This window comes from Corvus hawaiiensis, chromosome 3 (assembly GCF_020740725.1).
Source record: "Corvus hawaiiensis isolate bCorHaw1 chromosome 3, bCorHaw1.pri.cur, whole genome shotgun sequence".
Lineage (NCBI taxonomy): Eukaryota > Metazoa > Chordata > Aves > Passeriformes > Corvidae > Corvus > Corvus hawaiiensis.
This window is the reverse complement of record NC_063215.1, coordinates 95,037,709-95,056,491: the sequence shown is the minus strand read 5'-3', so window position 1 is coordinate 95,056,491 and position 18,783 is coordinate 95,037,709. Positions and strand designations below refer to the sequence as shown.

Here is an 18,783-nt window from a genome sequence, read left to right as displayed (position 1 = left end):
ACTACTAAGGAACTAGGAGGTGACTGCACAGGCCACAGGACAGCAAAACTGGTACACTTTTATCCACACCATCTATCAGAAACAAGTGGCCTATTGGTGTGAAGGACCCCTAGAACCAGACACATACTTTTTTTCTTAGGAAAACATTGTGGTTTGCTTCAGAAGACAGTTTGGGCACACACTGTTGTGAGAGTTGGGACTGTTCAGCTTAGAGAAGGCTCCAGGGAGACCTTAATGCAACCCTTCAAGACTTAAGGGGGGCTTATAAGAAAGATGGGGACAAGATGTTGAATAAAGCCTGCTGCAATTGGACAAGGGGTAATAGCTTTAAGCTAAAAGAGGGTAGATTCAAACAGAGGGAAAGAAGAAATTTTTTATTTCAATTAGGGTGATGAAACATTGGAACAAGTTGCCCAGAGAGGCAGTAGATGCCTCATGCCTGGAAATATTTGAGGTCAAGTTGGACAGGGTCCTGAGCAAACTGACCTAGTTGAAGCTGTACGTACTTGTTCCAGGGTAGGATGGCCTAGGCAATCCTTAGTGGCACCTTAGAATAAAAACTATTGTATGATTCTATGACTGCTGTGCATGTTTGAAGGCTGACTAGGTATCCAGGACACAGAGTGAACCAAAAAGTCAAATTTCTTGACAAAACAAAGTAAAAAGAATGTATCCTTGGGATATCGAGCACTTTCAAAGGCAGAAGTGTCTTTCCACATACCCTTATCAATGCTGCTGGAGAAAATGGAATCTCATTAATACTGTGCTGTCTAGCCCAGCTACAGCATATTAGATGATCAATGGTATTCTATGGGCAGCTACATTCAAAAGAGCAGCAGAGACTGTACAGCAGCAGCAGTGGTATTTGGTTCCCCAGAGGAGGCCATGTGTTACAGAGAACCTCACACAGAATCTGTGTCCAGCTGTTGGAGCCAAGAATCACCACTGAGCTTACCTAGCAATGGAGTTAGAGAACTGCTGCAGCACATGTTGACTCTCCAAGACTTGTGTGCATTAAAGAGAAAGGGGAAGCTCAGAAGTTCAGGGGTTAGTATTGTGCAATTTTTTGGATGTGTTGGGGTTTTTCAGCCAGCTGTTTTTGTGGGGTTTTTTTCAATACAGTGATAGAAAGATCTGCTTGAGTTTTTTTTTAAGCAGGAGTATAGATTTCTTCAGCTTGGGACAGCCTGAAGATGAGGGATCCCATGGGATTCCACAGCAAAGTCATACAGAAGTTGAGCAAGATGATGAACAGATTTTTCCATTTCTTCTTCTGTAATCAAACCTTAGTTAGGACCATAATCCCCTCTTTCACCATAGGACCATTCTGCCCTTACCCAGAGGTGTCCTTTTCCTAACTAAAAATCAGTGGAGGTCACCACACAGTAGATTTTGATTCTAGAGGTAAACTATGCCATGCTTTACCTGAGAAAACTAAAAAAGCGGGTGGTTTTCAAGTTTTGTATTCAGAGTACCTTTGCTAACTAAGCTAACCTAAGTAACCTGCAACTCTAAACAAGCTAAAGTAATTGCAAACCATGGGGTGAGCTGAGAGCACTGCTAACAGATGGATGCCTTTCAGAGACACTGGGGGTGCGTGGTCCTGCAGCTCTCTTCAAAGCCAGATCTGTACTGAAATGAGTATGATTCACACTTTTTCAAAGGCACAGCAGAGCTGAAAGCATAGAGATTTTTCAAAAGAATCATGCCTGCAGGAACTGTCATTCTTCCCCACTGTCCTCATCAGTGCTGTCCTAAAGGAAGCACTGTTTGGCATCAGGACAGTAAATATTCCCACAAGTTCACAATTTTATTTTATCCAATGCCCTGTTCTCAGCACTGGATGAAATGCCTAGATAAAATAGCTTCAGTGAGCAAAGAGCAACAGGCAGCCTCTTAGTCTTTCCCCTCTAAACTGCTATACTAAGGGCTATTTCTATATATTTTTAACTCTGAAAATACACCTATTGCTCCATTCTGAGAATGCTCTGATTTAGGAGAAAAAGGGTTGTTTCTCCTGCAGTCACACTGTAAAAATATTACTACATTTGTATAGTACTCATGTGATTTAAATAGGCAATTAATAATTTTGGTAATCCCAAAAGTAGTAACAAATAGATTCTTTTATATCATTGTGTGAAAACAGTGGGCAGATGACGTTCCAGGTATAGTAGTATATTTTTCATTACTACCAAACCCCAGTTTTCATCACAAAAGTACTAATCCTTCCCCGGTGAGCTTCCATGATCCCTGTTTCAAATACAATGGTATAACTAACAAATGTTCAAAACCCAGACCCCCCATATACTCAATTGCACTTTATCTTCACAAATATGAGTTCCATGACACCACCTGATTTCAGCTTGCAAGCAGTAATTAAAAATCTAGTCCCAGAATCCAGTTCAGTCCAAGCCAGTAAACAGCATATTATTAACCATTGCAGTATAATATGTACCTATCCATAGTACATCTGAACATACGGGACTGCTAAACTTTTCCAAGCTATCTTAAAAGTGGTATCAGAAGCACAGTTCAAGACATAGACAGGTGGACAGAAATTATTTTCTATTAATTTTTTACTAAGAACACAGAAAAAACCCTGTGTAGTTGTAATTCTCTATAAAACTTTGTGTCATGCTTCACTTGGGGAAGCCACTGACTCTGTATGCCAGGCTAGTACATACAGTCCCAGTTCCTTCAATCAGCATTTAATTAGGCAGATTGTCCTTTTAGCAGAGACTATATTTAGCTTTGTTGGCCCCGCATTTTATATTTGCAAGCTTCATGCTGGGTTCCCTGTTCCATGGCAGGGTGGCATCATTATATTTAAAACAATATAACTTCTTGTGCATTTCAAATCCCAGCTCATAGACTTTCAATGCTTCCTGCAACTCAGGTCTGTTTGGGTTCAAGTTTATTCTTTCCTACTGTTTGTATTTCACACAGAAATGAAAACTGTGAAGAGGGCAGTATGACATGTGTGACAGATACTTTATGAACACAGGAGATGAACTGCAAGTTCTCAGGAGCAGAGACTGTCTAGGCGAAAAAAGGCAGTAACTTTCTAAAATTCACAAGGCAGACCAACAGAAGAGATTAGCACCAAGTCTGTTTCCTACTCCAAATCATCTACTAAAAGGATTTTTTTTTTTTTTTTTTTTTTTTTTTTTAGTTAAGGAAACATCAAGCAAAACTCATTCTGGTACAACAGAAGGCAAAATTACCTCCTCCTTAGCAGCACAGCTACAGAGATAGCAGACGATGGTTCTCCAGTTGGTTAACAGAGGTAGATAACAGGCTGAAAATGTCTATGCTGAGGTTAGATGAGGAACTGCATAGGACACAGCTGGCTTTGAAAAAATGATACATTAGTCAAAGATGACATTCAACTCATGCCAATTCCATGGTTATTTGCAGTCCAGGATCGCGCAAACATACAACTTAAATACTGCATCTCCTTGGGATGTAAAGCAATGTTGTATGAGGGAAAAATATCTTACTACATTCTTTGCATGAAGCAAATGAAAATATTTTATGGCAGAAGCATTACCAGGGCATCAAACTTAGTACATTAATGCTTACCATGATTCTACTCTTGGTTATGTGGCTGTAGGCATTCCCAGGAGACCTTCTTAGGCACCATACTTCTTTTGTAAAGTAGCATATTTAAAGCCATGTCTTAATATGATTTCCATTTCTTATGCAATTATTTACAAACAGAATCTGCTTGTCAAAATATAGATGTAACTAATTTTGTAGCACTGATACCAGAACTTAAATATTCAGTTGTCTAAGAACTCTAAAACACAAGTACATTCAGTAATATTGACACTATGCCTTCAGTGAAGGAAGCTATCTGCTAAACATTGTAATGTTACACACAAAGAAATACACAAAATAACCCTAACCTTATAAAGTCTACTGCTCAAAGGTTATGAGAAATGGGTTGGCCTGTGCAACCTTAAAACAAACCTGATTTTCCTTGTGATGTAGGCTTGTATGATCTCATATCTGGTGCCAAAAAACACTGCATTAAAGCCACAAGGACTCATGTGTGAAGGTTTGAGACAGTCTTTATGCAGGAAATATGACAAAGTAGCCTAAAATAAGGAGTTCAGCAGCAAGTCATCTCAAGGAAAGGCTTATGGTGGGACCCAAACAGCACTCTGACACATACATACTGGGCTCACTCTTCCAAGGTAGAGTTCTTCACTGATAGATATATTGCACCATTCCAGTGGATGAAATAACTGATAGAATTAATTCTCTAAGTGCCCAAAGACTACAGAAAAATTCACCTTTCATAGCACACACTACACTTCTTTGTAAAGATCAGTAGATGGTAATAGCTTTTTTATTAAAAATGAAGGCAAACACATTCTTGGTGAACATCTGTGACTATGCCCCCCACAAAAAACTCTAAACAGCAAAAACAGTTTCTCAGTGTAGAATTCAAATGCATTAACCTCCCTTTTCTTGCTGAAGTGCCCTGCTTTAATTGCTTCATCCCTCTAAATATCATCCACCAAAGTACTCAAACAGCGATTCCACTTTCCTTATTCATCTTCAGAACACAGTCCATTCCATGCATTGAATAAATTGATTTTTCTGTTGAGAATATAAGACTCCACATTCCCAATTTTCTGTAAAATTCAAGCCCTCTTTACAAGGTATGAAGGTACTAGAGTTACCAGTATAAGAGTTTTTAAAAGCTTTTCTGCAGTACAAGAAAAATTAAGATTTTCACAGCCACTGAAATTTCCTGAGTCACGTTTTCCTTTAGAAGTTCATTAGAGGGTGACATTGGGTAGATATCCAAGACAGATAGTTAAAGTTTTTCAAACTAATAAATAAACAGAAGACAAAAGCAGATCTTGCCATAGAAAGTATAAAGTAATACTGAATTCACAAAGTGATTTTTACTTATAACAACAGAAATGCTTTATAACGCGCTTGCTGAGATAGGTTTTTGCTGAGATAGGATCTGTTTTCTTCATAGCAGCTAGTAAGGGGCTGTGTTTTGGATTTGTGCTGAAAACACGGGGATGCTTTTGTTACACACAGTCAAGGCCTGTTCTGCTCCTCACACCACCACTAAGAAGTAGACCACGGGTGCACAAGGGGAGGAGGAGGAGGGGACACAGTCAGGACAGCTGACCCCAATGGATATCCTACGCCATACGGTGTCACACTCGGTGTATCAAGCTGGGGGAAGAAGGAAGCAGCTGGGGGATGTTCTGAGTCATGACATTTGTCTTCCCAAGACACCATTGCACATGATGGAGTGAATGAATTCCTTGTTTTGCTTTGCTTGTGTGTGGCTCTTACCTTCCCTATTAAACTGTTACATCATCCCACGACTCTTCTCAGTTTTACCCTTCCAATCCTCTCCCCATCCCGTTCTGGGGAGTGAGCATCCGTGGGCCTGGCTGCCAATTGAGGTTAAACCACAGCAATATGGAAATACAATTCAAAATAAGTATTAGCTTACCTGACCAGAAAGCGATGCAGCCCAACATCAAAACTTCTGTAAGAAAAAGAGATCCACCAAATTATTAAAAAATACAACTCTGTTGAGTATTGTACAAACACTGTGTTTCAAAACAATAATACCAAATATAAAGTTACTAGAATTGATTAAACAAAGAGCAAAAGTATAACACAACTTCCTTTCTGTAATGACACATGAAATTTAATATGATAATCACATGAAAAGATTTAGGTGCATGTTAAAAAGCTCACAAATCTCTTGTTGGAGTATTTATTCAGTAAAGTATTAACATTCGGAGTATTATAACCCACATAAAGCACAAATCGTGCATACGCTTACTGGAAATAATGTAAGCATCCTGGTCATCAGCACATTTTCTGTCATATGCAAGTAGATCCTCTGTGCAAAACTGCTGCGGAATCTCTTTCCCCTTTTCTGCTCTGTACTGCACTAAAATGCAAGGGACTGCTGTGAATTCTCTCCATGATACAGAATCATCAAAAAAAACCCCTTATGTCTCCTTCAAATATAGAATATACCAAGAAGCAGACCTTGCAAGTGTGTTCCTCTCACATCGGTAAGGAAATTAACTTTGAGGCTTTCTGACATCAAGTACAAGTTAGACCACATTAAATTACAAGAACCATGTCTGAAATCTTCAGCCCTAACAACATACACTGACAGTAGCTGTCAGCATTTCTCCCCTTTTTCTGCTTCCTCCATTCCTAAGATAACTCAGGAGAGCCAAGCTCATGAACAATGTACTAACAAATCCTTGACTCTACAGGAAGGTATCTGCTATTTGAGACATTTACCTAATATATGGAGTATGTGCCAGCTTTATGGGACTATCCATATAATCCCACATTAACTGTGTGCATAATGGCACAATTGGGACGTGCAAGTGTCTTATTCCCAGTGCTGGACTTGCTCTGGAATGGGCTTACATTCCACACACACACAAAATATTTTGGCATATACCAAGCTCTTGAGCATTCTGTTCCAAAAAACCTAATTGGTCATTTTGTGTACAACACAATTTTATTTGAACAGTACTGCTTGCAGTGTGCTGCTTTTTAACTGAAAGAGCAAGAGATATCATCAGATAATTAATGGCAACCTGATAACAGCAGAGTGATAATGAGCTGCAGAAATTCTAGGACTTAAAAGGAAAGGCAAGTCCACTTGTTCAGTAGGGTAGAGAGGAGAGCAATGAATTTCTCACTGAAAAGATGCCTTGCAACAGAAAAACATCCTGCCAGGAACATGTACTTTGTCATCCTTAAATCAGTATTTTTCACAACCCTTTCCTGAAATCATTCCACCTTTTATATTATTGTTATATTACTGTGCAATTAAACTGCAGGAAGTGCATCCAGTTATCTTTCTGCATTCCTCCTGCCTGGATACATACCGTATTTTGGCCCTCTCTCTTCACTAAAATACTCTGTGTTGTACAGACACCCTTCTGTACAGGAGCTGGACACAGTCCGTATGCACTCAGTATGTTTGTGCTGGGATGGGGAGAAGAAGAAATTTGCATAGTTTCTGAAGAGAGCTGTATGCTAAACAGCCCTCTTGCACATCTTCAGCCAGGCTGATCTTTTCAAGCTCTCCCAGCTGTTCTCCATGGCAATCACCAAATCTGCTACGGGCTCTGATGGGACACACACCCCCCAAGCTTCTTGTGGACAGTGGAACATAAAAATATCACTACTTTTGCCACTGAACCAAAAGCCAAAGGACTTGGCATGAAAAGCATGAAAAGTGAACGGTGCTGCTAACTTGAGAGATCAGAGCTGAAGGAGATTGGGGTGGACAAAACTGAGGCAGACTAGGTTCAGACAGGGCAGGAAAACAAGGACAGTTTGCTGTAGATGCCATGAGACGCCATCTTTTCCCTCATTTTTCACTCTTTCCAAAACATTACTTAAAAAAGCACATATGTTTATATAAAACTTATATCTAAACCACTTGCTATTAGAAAAGTTTTTTAAGTTTATTTCATAGGGGCTGTAGCTATTGGATATTTCCTGTAAATATTTTTAATAAGTATTAAAAATAAACATGCATAGAACCAATTTATTAGAATAAATAGCAAAAAGGAAAAATTATCAGAGCCTCACTAGATATAATTCAGCGCACACAGACAGGGCCCATTATTCAGTTTGATTTTGTACTGATGCATTTCAAGAGTCTACCCCAGATCCTGAATTCTAAACAATGTAAGCAGTCATTTAAGATATAACTACACTATGACCAACAGAATTTTGAGATTATACAGCATCATCTGAGTGTGCAGCTAGATCTTAAAGACACCTCAAGACAGAACCATCGATTAGTTCCAAAAGCAAGTATATTAAGGCTGAACAAGTTCAAATTGTAAATGGGAGAAATCGTTGCATTACTTAAGGCTATGGATATTGTCTACAGACACCTGGGATAATGAATACAAACATTGTGCAAGGCAAAGCACTGAAAGAAAGAATTATGGGAGACTGGTTTTGACAAAACACTACCACAGACGCTTCTGACTGTTCTTCTTGTTCATATTTAAATACATACTGCAGTTAAGTTGACAAGTAAAGTGAAAATACAGTGAAGCAGCAATGGAAACAGATCTAGTAGATGCAATTAATCCCTCCATTCTCAGATGGAAATGTTAAAAAGGAGTAAAGAGGGTTTGTATAGCAGGGTTAAGGCTGCACCTTGGGGGTGAAATAAGCAACTTCATTAAATGAGAAAAGAACAAATAATCACACTATATTTGCACTAAAAATTTCATAGTGATCCCTTCAACATCAGAGGACTCCACGCATCAGACATGGCAGTGTCCCCCACAATCAGCACAGAATTAGACCTGCCATATGCACACTAACAGGACTATCTACTGCCTATAAAATATGTCCATATTTACTTAATATTACAACAAAGTTTATAATCAACTTCACACAGCTTGTTAAATCCTGAAGTTCCCTGCAAAATACAGAATTTGGCTGCTAGTTCTTGCAATTTAGGGTGCCTCGGTTACGTAAGTTTCAGAAATCCTATAATGAGCATAATTTTTCAAAATAAACATTTTTATTTAAATCTAAAATAACACGAGAAAGGATATCCACAGCAATATGAGTAAAGAATTATTTTCCAGTTAAATTCTCTATACTGCTCAAATGTCAATAGGCATACAGTATTTCAAATTTTGGAGAAATAAGTAAAATCTAGTTTATCAAAATAGCAATAGCCTTGGAAGAGAGCAAAATCTTAACTAGCCAAAGGAACAATAAAGAGGAGATATATTTAACCTGAATTTCATAAGCATGTTACACAGTGCAGACAATTTGATAGAATTTTCTTTATAAAAGCATCCCTAATTCTGCTCCTCTGAAGGATAGTTTTGAATCACAGTTCTGTACACAACTTTCATGCTTTTATTAAGCATGGAAGCTCTAGTTTGATACGATTCAACAAAACATTACACATACAATCCCTCATTATCAACCTTGTCTTTTCCCAGTACATCAGCTACAGATTGGTGACCAATAATATACATACACTAAACCAACAAAGACCTTACCATCTTCGAAAACGTACCTGCAGGAGAAAGACGTATGACTGCAGGCAGAGGTTTCAAAATTATTTCAGACATACGGTTTCTGCTCTGGAAGCTAAATGCATAATGCAACAATATATCTCCAAATTTTCATTCAGAACAAAGATGATGGGAGAAAATTTAAAAATTGTAAGCACATTGCATCCAGTGGATTGTTTATAATCCCAATTTCCACAAAGCTGTGCCCTCCTTTAACTGAAGTCTAAATGCTGGTTCCTCAACAGAGGAATTGTGTGAGCCTTTAGTACACAGCTTTTATATTCAATCAAGTTATGCCAGCCTATGGTATTTAAGGACTTGACTCCACAGACGCCTAGATGAAAACTGCTACACATTAGCTGTGTTAGAGACTACAATTCACAACTCCAGTATGATGGCTAAAGGACCCTGATCTCACAAGGTCTTATTGTGAGATCTTGTCCCCACAGATTTACAATGATATAAAAAAATGCAAGGACTGAGTCCATGCCAAGATCATAAGAATCAACTTAAAGTTAAGCCAGCTACTAGAGCCATATTTGATGAAACTAATTGCAATAATTTGAATTGCCCAACTCTGATTTCGTGCATCCATATTTTTAAGCTGTGTGCTGAAGAGAAAACAAGTACAGCTTATTTTTTCTGTCAGTTCCCCCCACAACTGCTGGGCTGCACACTATTCCTGAAGACAAAGTACAGCATATCATGCAATGTGCAGCATAATCTGGGAAGCATCTGGCTAACCATGGACCGCAGAAAGATGCTCACTGCAGTCAGTACAAGACCACTCAAAATAAAGTAGTGGCCTGGTTCTTACTTTGGGGCCTACCTTCAGGGGAGTAGACCTATGTAGATAGTTTGCCATTTGTTAAAAAAAAAAAAAATTAGAAATGTAGATGGAAACAGGCAAATGTGACACTGTGTACCCAGAGACTGCATTGCATTGTAGACAGAAATATCCCAGACACCTTAAAAACAGTCATGCTGCCACTGAACACAAACACTTCTAAATGCAGAAAGGAATGGTGTAATTTCTATAAGCAGGACAGGACTTTGCTGGAGCAAACAATATAATTGCACTTAAATCTCTTCAAATCAGCCCAGCTGCCGTTTATGGCAGTGATGAAATCCAACAAGTGGGTTATTTATTACAGCTTCAGTACTCTAGGTATTCAACATTTCTTTAAAAAAAGCACTGTAGGTGCTGCAATGTTTCAACAACAAGTCTTGGCCCTTCCTCTTAAAATGTGGCTTAACTTGACACTAGAAAGTCAAACTCATTCCCTTATCCTCAGAGTAGCCTGTCCCATTTAACTGCAGAAGTGTTTGCAAGACTAGCACTTCCATCAGCTGTCTTTGCAAATAAATGTGGCATTTAGCCAGTGAGCTGCTGACCGAGAGTTTCTCCCACACCAGAATATTTTGCACTGGAGACTGAGGAGTCATTGAACGACAGCTGCTTTCGCTGACACAGCACTCAAGTTGCTTCATTGTTCCTCTTTCTCAAGCCATATCTTACAGCAGGGATGCCAAAAAGACTCTGTAAAAAGAATTCCCCTTTTTTCCCAGAACTACTTTTCTGGATTCTCCTATATCTGCTCATATTTTTTCCAATGCTCCCTGTGGCAGCCTCCCTAGCAGGCAATCCCTTAAAGATGAATGCTTCCAAATTTCAAATAATTACAAGTGTGCAATGTGAATCTGAAACAATTTTAGAGTCTTGTCTGAAGAATTAGATTACTACCAGGAAAGCAGATAGCAAAGTCTATATGCAGGTTTTGTAAGTGCTATTATTTAACATCTCAATGAGCTATAAAACTTTGCTAAAGCAAATTCCCTGGAGGGGTACAGCCTACCAAACAGAATAAGTATTTTTCAAGCAGTGACTGCTACCAAATGATTCACCATCATCTTCATTATTAAATAAGCATCTGGGAAAGCAATCTATATTTTTAAAAGACACTTTTGCCTGTCCATGGCTTGCATTCATTCATTTTTCTGCAAGTTTGCTATGAAGGTGTAGGTTTGAGGTAAAGCTTGTCTCTTCAGTGACAATCAGCACAATTCTTCTAAACGACGTAACTGCCTTCATACTTGAATGCACTATTTAGAAAGCTGATGCACGACTTCAAACAGAAAAACAACAATTAAATTGTCACAGCACATTTTGCAGTAGAGATAAACACAGTAAGCAAACTGAAAATATTCACTTAAACTGTGAATATTGTGTTGCAGTATTAGTTCTTCAAATGAAGAGTGAGAGATGCCTGATGAAAAATGCAACCCAGTCCAACATAACAATCTGTTTGGATTTATCTATTACCTAAACTATAGAATAGACTTTTGGGCACCAAGCCTTTAAAGTCACATTTTAACGTTTTTCTGTAGACTCTTTTGCCATATACAAGTATGTTTTTGGAGCTCTCATTTTTGAGATCAGCCTTTCTATTTGTGCAAGACACTTGCTGAATTCCACCCACATACAGATTTTAGTCTGCCCACTGATATGGTAGTGGAATTGGGAACAAATGCATATATGGAGCTCTTTTGGCATTCCTATTATTTGGCAAATCCTATCATTTCCTATGCATCTCCATTCTTACCATGCAACATAGAAAAAAAAAAAAAATCATAGCTCAATCCAATGATAAAAATTCCTGTTTAAATGAATTCAATGTTCTTTTAAACATAAAGATCTTAAGAGGCCTAGATCTCAAGCTTCAATGGACTCTTTTGTTTGCAAGCTTTGACTTTAACCATCTGCAATGCAGTAAATTAGTAGTAGTTTGCTTTTATTCAATATAAAAATGCAGCTAAGAGTAAAAATAAAAATCTATGCTATTTGAAAGAAAAAATATGAAGACCGTCAAATGCTTTCATATCATATCTTTGACAAACAATTTCTTGTTACAGCAATAATAAGCAGAACTTGTATATACATGAAGATATCTTTATCATTCTCTGACACTTGCTTAAGGACACTGGAATTTTAACACTTCATTCTTAGATAAAACACTTTGAATCTCTGTTGTGTTTCTTCCTAGAATGATTCAGCAGCACACCAACTTGCCGTTTGGTTTCTTCCATTATTAGAATAACCAAAGCTGCCACTGTGTGCTGCCTGTGCTGGAGGCCTCCATACAGAGGTTCCTGCTGAGTGCTGTTAGTGCTCTGCAGCACCAATATGGCCAATGCACAAACATTCACCTTACTTCACAGAAAGAGTCCTCTGTAAATGTGTGATGGCTTTAAGGTAAAGCCATCAACATTTTATTTGGGAAGTATTTGCTGCATAGCATCACAAGGAGAAGCTAGGGCTTCCTGTACTCATGAGAATGATGGAAATCCACAGTGAAGTTCTGACCCCATCAAAATCAGCACAAAACCCTCACAGATTTCACAGGAAGCAGAAATATACCTGGACTGACTCTGGACAGTCTGTATAACACAAGATACAGTCCAATTTTGGTGTGCATTTTGTTAGGCACACTTTCCTCTCCAAGTAGAAACTATTAGTAAGTCTCAAAGCTTCATCTTTACAGTTTCAGTTATTAGCTGGGAACTCAGACTGGAGACCTACATAGTAAAAATAACCTACAATAAGACAGCCACAAGGAGAAAGCTCTTCTGAGGACCACAGAAAAACACAATGCTAGTGGTCTACAGCCTACAAATTGAACCCATGACCTAACATGTTTTGTTGTTTTATTTCAGTTTAAATGCCAAACTTGTATTATATCAGAAAGCCTGAGAAAATTTTTAATGATTCTAGGCAGTGACTCCTCCTCACCCCTGTAATCTCCTGGACAGAAAGAGAAGCAGAACATTCAGCAGGCATCAGCCATTGCCAGCGTTTATGTAAACAGCGCACAAGTCTGTCTATTTGGGAAGCTTTAAAATAACAAATTTGTTCTGTTTCTCACATATCCAATCATTGGATCTTGGTGATACAGCTCAGCAGACACTTTTCTAAAAAGAGAAGTCTCATTTGTATTCTGTTAATCTCTCCTACAACCCTTCAGAAGAAATATTACTTTAATTTTATACCTTCACCAATTCTTCAAAAGCCTGTGGTAGCTCATGGAGAGTGGATGAAACCTAACGCCCATTAGTGGCAAACTCCCATAGGGAAAGTTCTCCCTCAGCCTTTGTCACGTAAGACTCCTGCACCGCAGCATGATTGTCCAATTACTGTGAGATCTCTATCCTCACTGCAAACAGAGCAAACAAGTTTATTAACAGCCATTACTCATTTTCTACAGTAGTTGTGAGCAGGCAGAGGGCTGCTTGCCAAATGTGAGCAGCAGTAATAGTTTGTATCCACGCAGAGCTCATATCAAATACAGTGAAAAATGGGCTTCACAGGTGAAGAGCAGGACGTGGGCTTAGCTTGATTGTTAAAAATCCCAGCAATTTCAAATTACAGTAACAATGCAGCCATTACATAAATAAATTCCCAATAATTATGAAATTTAGACCCGAGAATGATTAGGGTGCCTTATTATTGCAACTCTTTTTACACTCCAAAGTAACGGGTTTTTTTTTTTCTCCCTATTGAAGAGATTTAAGGAGCCTTTCAAAGCTTTAATACAACCAGCAAATTGAACTGTACAGTAGGTAACTGCAGCATACACTAATTTAGCTGACGTCAGAAGCAGTTAAATCTTTTGTCTCCATCAGTGAGAGAATGGCTAAACAGTCCAGAACTTTCATATATTCAGGTGACATCCTAGCTGGAAACATCACAGATCAATACTCAGCTTTAAGCATCACCACAGTTAACAAAAAATACAGTAAATCAGGGAGACTTATTTTTCAACTTTAAAACAAGTTATTCCACTACTAAAAATATGCACTAATTCTGCAATTAAATAGCCAAGTTTTAGGCAAGAAGTTGAAGTATTCAGATACTGGCAAGCAGATGCAATATTTAAAAGTTACTTACAACTCCACAGCCTTTCTAAGGAGAACTCTCCTTGACTCCAGCTGTCACTCCACACAGTAGCTGTGTATTTACCACCAAATCATCCTGCTTAGGAATACCACAGGAGCTGTAGGGGGCAAGGACATACAGGGACACCTGCCTTACATTCAACTTTACCCATCAACAGAAGGAAGAAGAGTACTTTCCCTTCCAAGACTCACACTCAGCATCCTCAAAGACCACCTAAAAATCTTCTCAAGAATGAAAACTTGATATTCTTTAAGTGTTTTAAAGCACATCACCTACCTCTCCAAGCACACAAGCTTTCCATGACACAACTGGTCTTGTGCATGTTATTTTTACTACTGATTTGGGATCTGATCCAGTGCACTTTTACGGACAGGACAAGAAACATAATCTTATGACTTCACAGTGTTAAAGTCTGCAGACAAGGGCTTCTGCACACTTTGGCAATAATCTCAACTTTCAATAAAATTTTCCTTTACTCATCAGCACCAGGCTGTTTCAACACTGTGGGCATAACCATATTTAGTTCAAATATCCTTTCAAATAATCTTCTTTCATATTTAAGATATCACCTCTAAAACAAAGTAGGGAAAAGATGCCTTTTGATTTTGAAATAGAAATGCTTCAGCATTAACATTTTTTAAGTCTAAAACCAGTGAGAAGCTAGGTAATTAAAAGACCTTTATTCTACCTGATACACTGTCTACAACATACTGGACAACTTCTTTCTTTGAAAATATCAAAGGGTAGAAATATACCAGAAGAGGCAATCCTAAACTCTAGAGGAAAGGGAAATACACATAAGCGTGTCCTTCCTTTTCTTGTCTCTCAGTTCCAGCTGCTCAGTACTTCCCATCACAAACATGGAATACAGTGCTTTCAAAAATGTAGCTGTCTAGAACTATAGGACAAATACAAAACAAGTCACATGGAAAATAATACCTGATCCTCTTAAAGCTGACTGGTAGGCCATCCATAGCACTGAAAATGGGATTCTCTGGTCATAGTACAAGTAGGCGTGTCCAGCATCCTTGGCTCTAATTCCCAGACAGACCCTCTCCCCAGGCACAGAACCTCAGAGGAGGTCTTCCTACAGCTTTGGAAAGCAGCTGCTGCAACCCTTTCCACAGCAATGTAAGCAGCAGGTGTGAGCCACAGATCTGGCTGTGCCATTCAAATTTCTACCAGGCTTTGGGTAATTCAGGCTGAATCCCTCTTTCCATCTGCCATGGAGATGTGGAGTTTCTTTTCACTGCCTGCCTCTCTGTCCCTCATGCAAATTTTTCAAGGTTTGGTAACTTAACTGCTCCTGAGGATACCTGCCATGTAAATAAGTTTAACCTATCATCCTTCCTTTTTGCCCTACAATTACCTCCAAATGACAGGTTGCACGACAGCAATTTGCTGTTACTACTAACATGTAATCAGAGATCTAAACTCATAGGAAGGAGAAATTTAGGGAGAAAAATCTGCTATCTCCAATTTCAGACTATCCATCAGCCTATCCAGAAACACCACAACAAAAGAGCACTACAAGACCCAAAGAGAAAGAGCAAGCCTTTCACCATTTATTAGAACACAAGCCACTAAACATGCAAAGGCACGTTATTCTGAGCCCAGAGGCAGGGATCTCATCCTGACTACACGGCTCTGCAGCACAGCTACAGTTGCTATTGTTACACACAATTATGTTTGTGTGCACTTGTGCCAAACATCGGCTATTTGGGAATGTAAGGAGGCAAGCTTCCCAAGTCAAGCACTGACAGAAACTCTACTTCTGATCTTATTTAAATTTCCTTAATGGTATTTTATAAAGCCTTTCAGCATCTTACTTGTCTTGATATATTTAACAGGCTAATTCCCCAAATGATTTATTCCACTACAAAAAATCAGAAGCCCAAAGAACAGAAAGTACGTGTCAAACTGGTTGAGACAATAAGAAGCACAGGCAAAAATGTACTTAAGTAATTACTTTACTTCTACAGGTCAGGAAGTACATTTTCCTTGCTTAAAAATCTATTCCAGTCCTCACCATAAACTAATAGGCAATTAAACAATACTATCAAGAGTTTAAGACAGAAATAAAACATGGTACGTTTTTGCAGGCTAGTCATCACTCCAGAATTATTGCATGTGGTCACAGTGATCTCTTGTGCTCACACTCACTCCTAACATGAGTATCAGACTCGTCTTTTCCCAAAAAAGTCCAAAACAAAGGGGGAAAAAAAACCCTGGCACAGTCCTTTTTGATAGACGCACAAAAGGAATTATTTCCAGAAGGAGGACGGTTTCAGGAACAACAGTAAAAGTAGGTAAAAGGTACCAGGATGAGGAAGAAACAAATGCAAATAAATTTACATTTTCATCTGTAGATTTATTTTTTATGGCATCATTATAGACAAAAATGTAATTAGCCCACAGCAGACTCTAATCCATAATTTGAAACAATTCACTGAGACCTTGCACATAGACCATGGTTTTTCATGTCAGGCAAATAATCTTTAGCAGTAACAAGGCCAGTAAACTAAACTGAATTGCAGACAATTTCTTGCAAATCATAACCCAGATGCCATTTCTGGATGTCACTAAAACATCTGTGGCATCAATTTAACTCGTTCATATAGAACCATGTGTGGCTGTACATGCAAAATACAGCCCTCCTAGTCCACTCCTTAGCATGCAAGAAAATTGGGGTTGCCTCATGTCACACTCTTGTCTGCCAAGAATCAGGGTGTTAAATACAGAGTGGAATCTAGAACTTAAATCATGGTATTTGAAAATGATCAGATCTTTATCACTGCATTTTTTAATTTCCTCTGGTAGCATTTCTTCAACTCCATTTTCTTTATTCTAGACGAAATACTGTTTACAGGGAAAATCTACCTTTCAGATGCTACTTCTGCCCACCTTCTTAAAAAGCCTCTACTCTTACTGTGACTAACCTATATTAAACATGCATCAAGTTTTAGCACCATTTGTCCCCAACACACTTGTCTGCAAACCATCTTGGGATATTTGAGAATGACAAGACTTCAAGGTGGAAAGACACAGAAGAAGTCATAAAATCACAGAACTGTTTGGGTGCCTTTTAATGATAATCTAGTTTCAATGTCCCTGACACATGTAGGGACAACTCTCACTAGACCAGGTTGATCAGGACTCCATCCAACCTGGCCTTGAACACTTCCAGGGACAGGGCATCCAAAACTTCTCAGGGTAACATGTTCCAATGCCTCACCACTGTCTGACTGAAGAATTGCTTCTTAGAATCTATTCTAAATCTCTCCTCTTTCACTTTAAAACCACTTCCCCTTGTCTTATCACTATCTGCCTCCAAAAAAGGTGTCTCTCTCATTTTTATAAGCCCCCTTCAGGTACCGGAAGGCTGCAATGAGGTCTCCCTGGAGCCTTCACTTCTCCAGGCTGAACCCAACTCTCTCAAACCATCTGCATAGGAGAGGTGCTCCAGCCCTCTGAACATCACCAAGGTGTTGTGCTTCTGCACATTTCAGATCTGTGACCAGAAAAAACTGGAGACTTTATGTCATGCTGTTCCCACAGCATGGCAAAACATATCCAACCAATATGTCCAACATTTTTGTTACCAAGTCACACTCAGTATAAAAAAAAACCAAAAATGGAAGCATGATTTCTTTCCATGAACAGCAGCTGAGCTAACTGTTGTCCTAATTTACAAACTGACAAGTTCCTCTGTACAATACATTGCCAAGATAATTTACCAATATGTTAAAATTGACATAGGATTTAGTTACGTACTATCTTTTATTTCTGTAGTTTCCAAACCATTGGAACATCCTCCATAGGATGTTTTTCCATAGTCAAGTTTCAATTTTCAAGTTTCAGTAGTAACACAACTTCTTCTAGTTGCACTACACAATTCATCCCCCCACATGAAAAGTTGTATGGCAAGCATCAGCCTTGACTGATTCTTTCAAAGCATAAGTTTCCAACAACATTGGTTCTCTCCCACAATTCATTACCTTGCTTTTAACCTTGGTGACAAAAACTAAGTTTTAATTCCTCATGGCTTAAGGTAAAGCAGACATTAAAAACTAAGATGGTGTGCCACTGAACTGCTATCCTCTCTGGAAATCAGGAGCTCAGAGATACCTTTTCACAGCTATAACAAAGCTTTTGAATAGCAATGCATTTATAATGTATTTATTAGCTATGCAGCGGCATATTTAGCAAGCTAATGATATCCCGGTATAATGAAGCCACAGTAACACATTCAACACCTGTATTTGTCTTGAGACAGTAAACAAGATTGATAATTTTTTGACTCCAGCAATTGCCTTGATTAAATGTGAATTAGGGAGAACCTACCATAGCTTGATAACTTTTTTAATTAAAGTCTTTTATTTTTAGGTTTGGATGGACACAATTTGGTTTATTGTTTTGTACCATAAACAGAAAGGCAGAATACTTGATTTGGTTTAACACCTGCTTTGCTTTTCAGCTCTAGAGAAACTTCAGACAACTTCAGACACACTGTGGTATTTTCTTACCTTCCTGACTGAAAGCTCTTCCACATGCTGTATCACAGTGAATTATGTCAGCACGTACTGACTAGAAATGACAGGGATCAGGATGGGTCAGATCAAACGCTTTGTTGTTATGCTCAAAGGACACCAGGTGGTGGTGTAAGGTTCCTTAGCAGCATATTTGCATTCCTTACATTGTGACATTCATGTTGTCTCTCTCTCCGGGCTACCTTCTGTCCTTCAAAAC

General features: G+C 38.7%; 1 protein-coding gene across 5 annotated transcripts in view; it reads right to left on the bottom strand.

The window, feature by feature from the left end:
- The window catches only part of HHAT (hedgehog acyltransferase), a 151,296-nt gene that overhangs the window by 112,962 nt on the left and 19,551 nt on the right, over positions 1-18,783 (bottom strand). For all 5 annotated transcript variants that reach the window (XM_048296241.1, XM_048296242.1, XM_048296239.1 and 2 more), the window contains one exon: positions 5,492-5,527. In XM_048296241.1, coding sequence (XP_048152198.1) covers positions 5,492-5,527 — 36 coding nt within the window. The remainder of the gene's footprint in view (positions 1-5,491; positions 5,528-18,783) is intronic.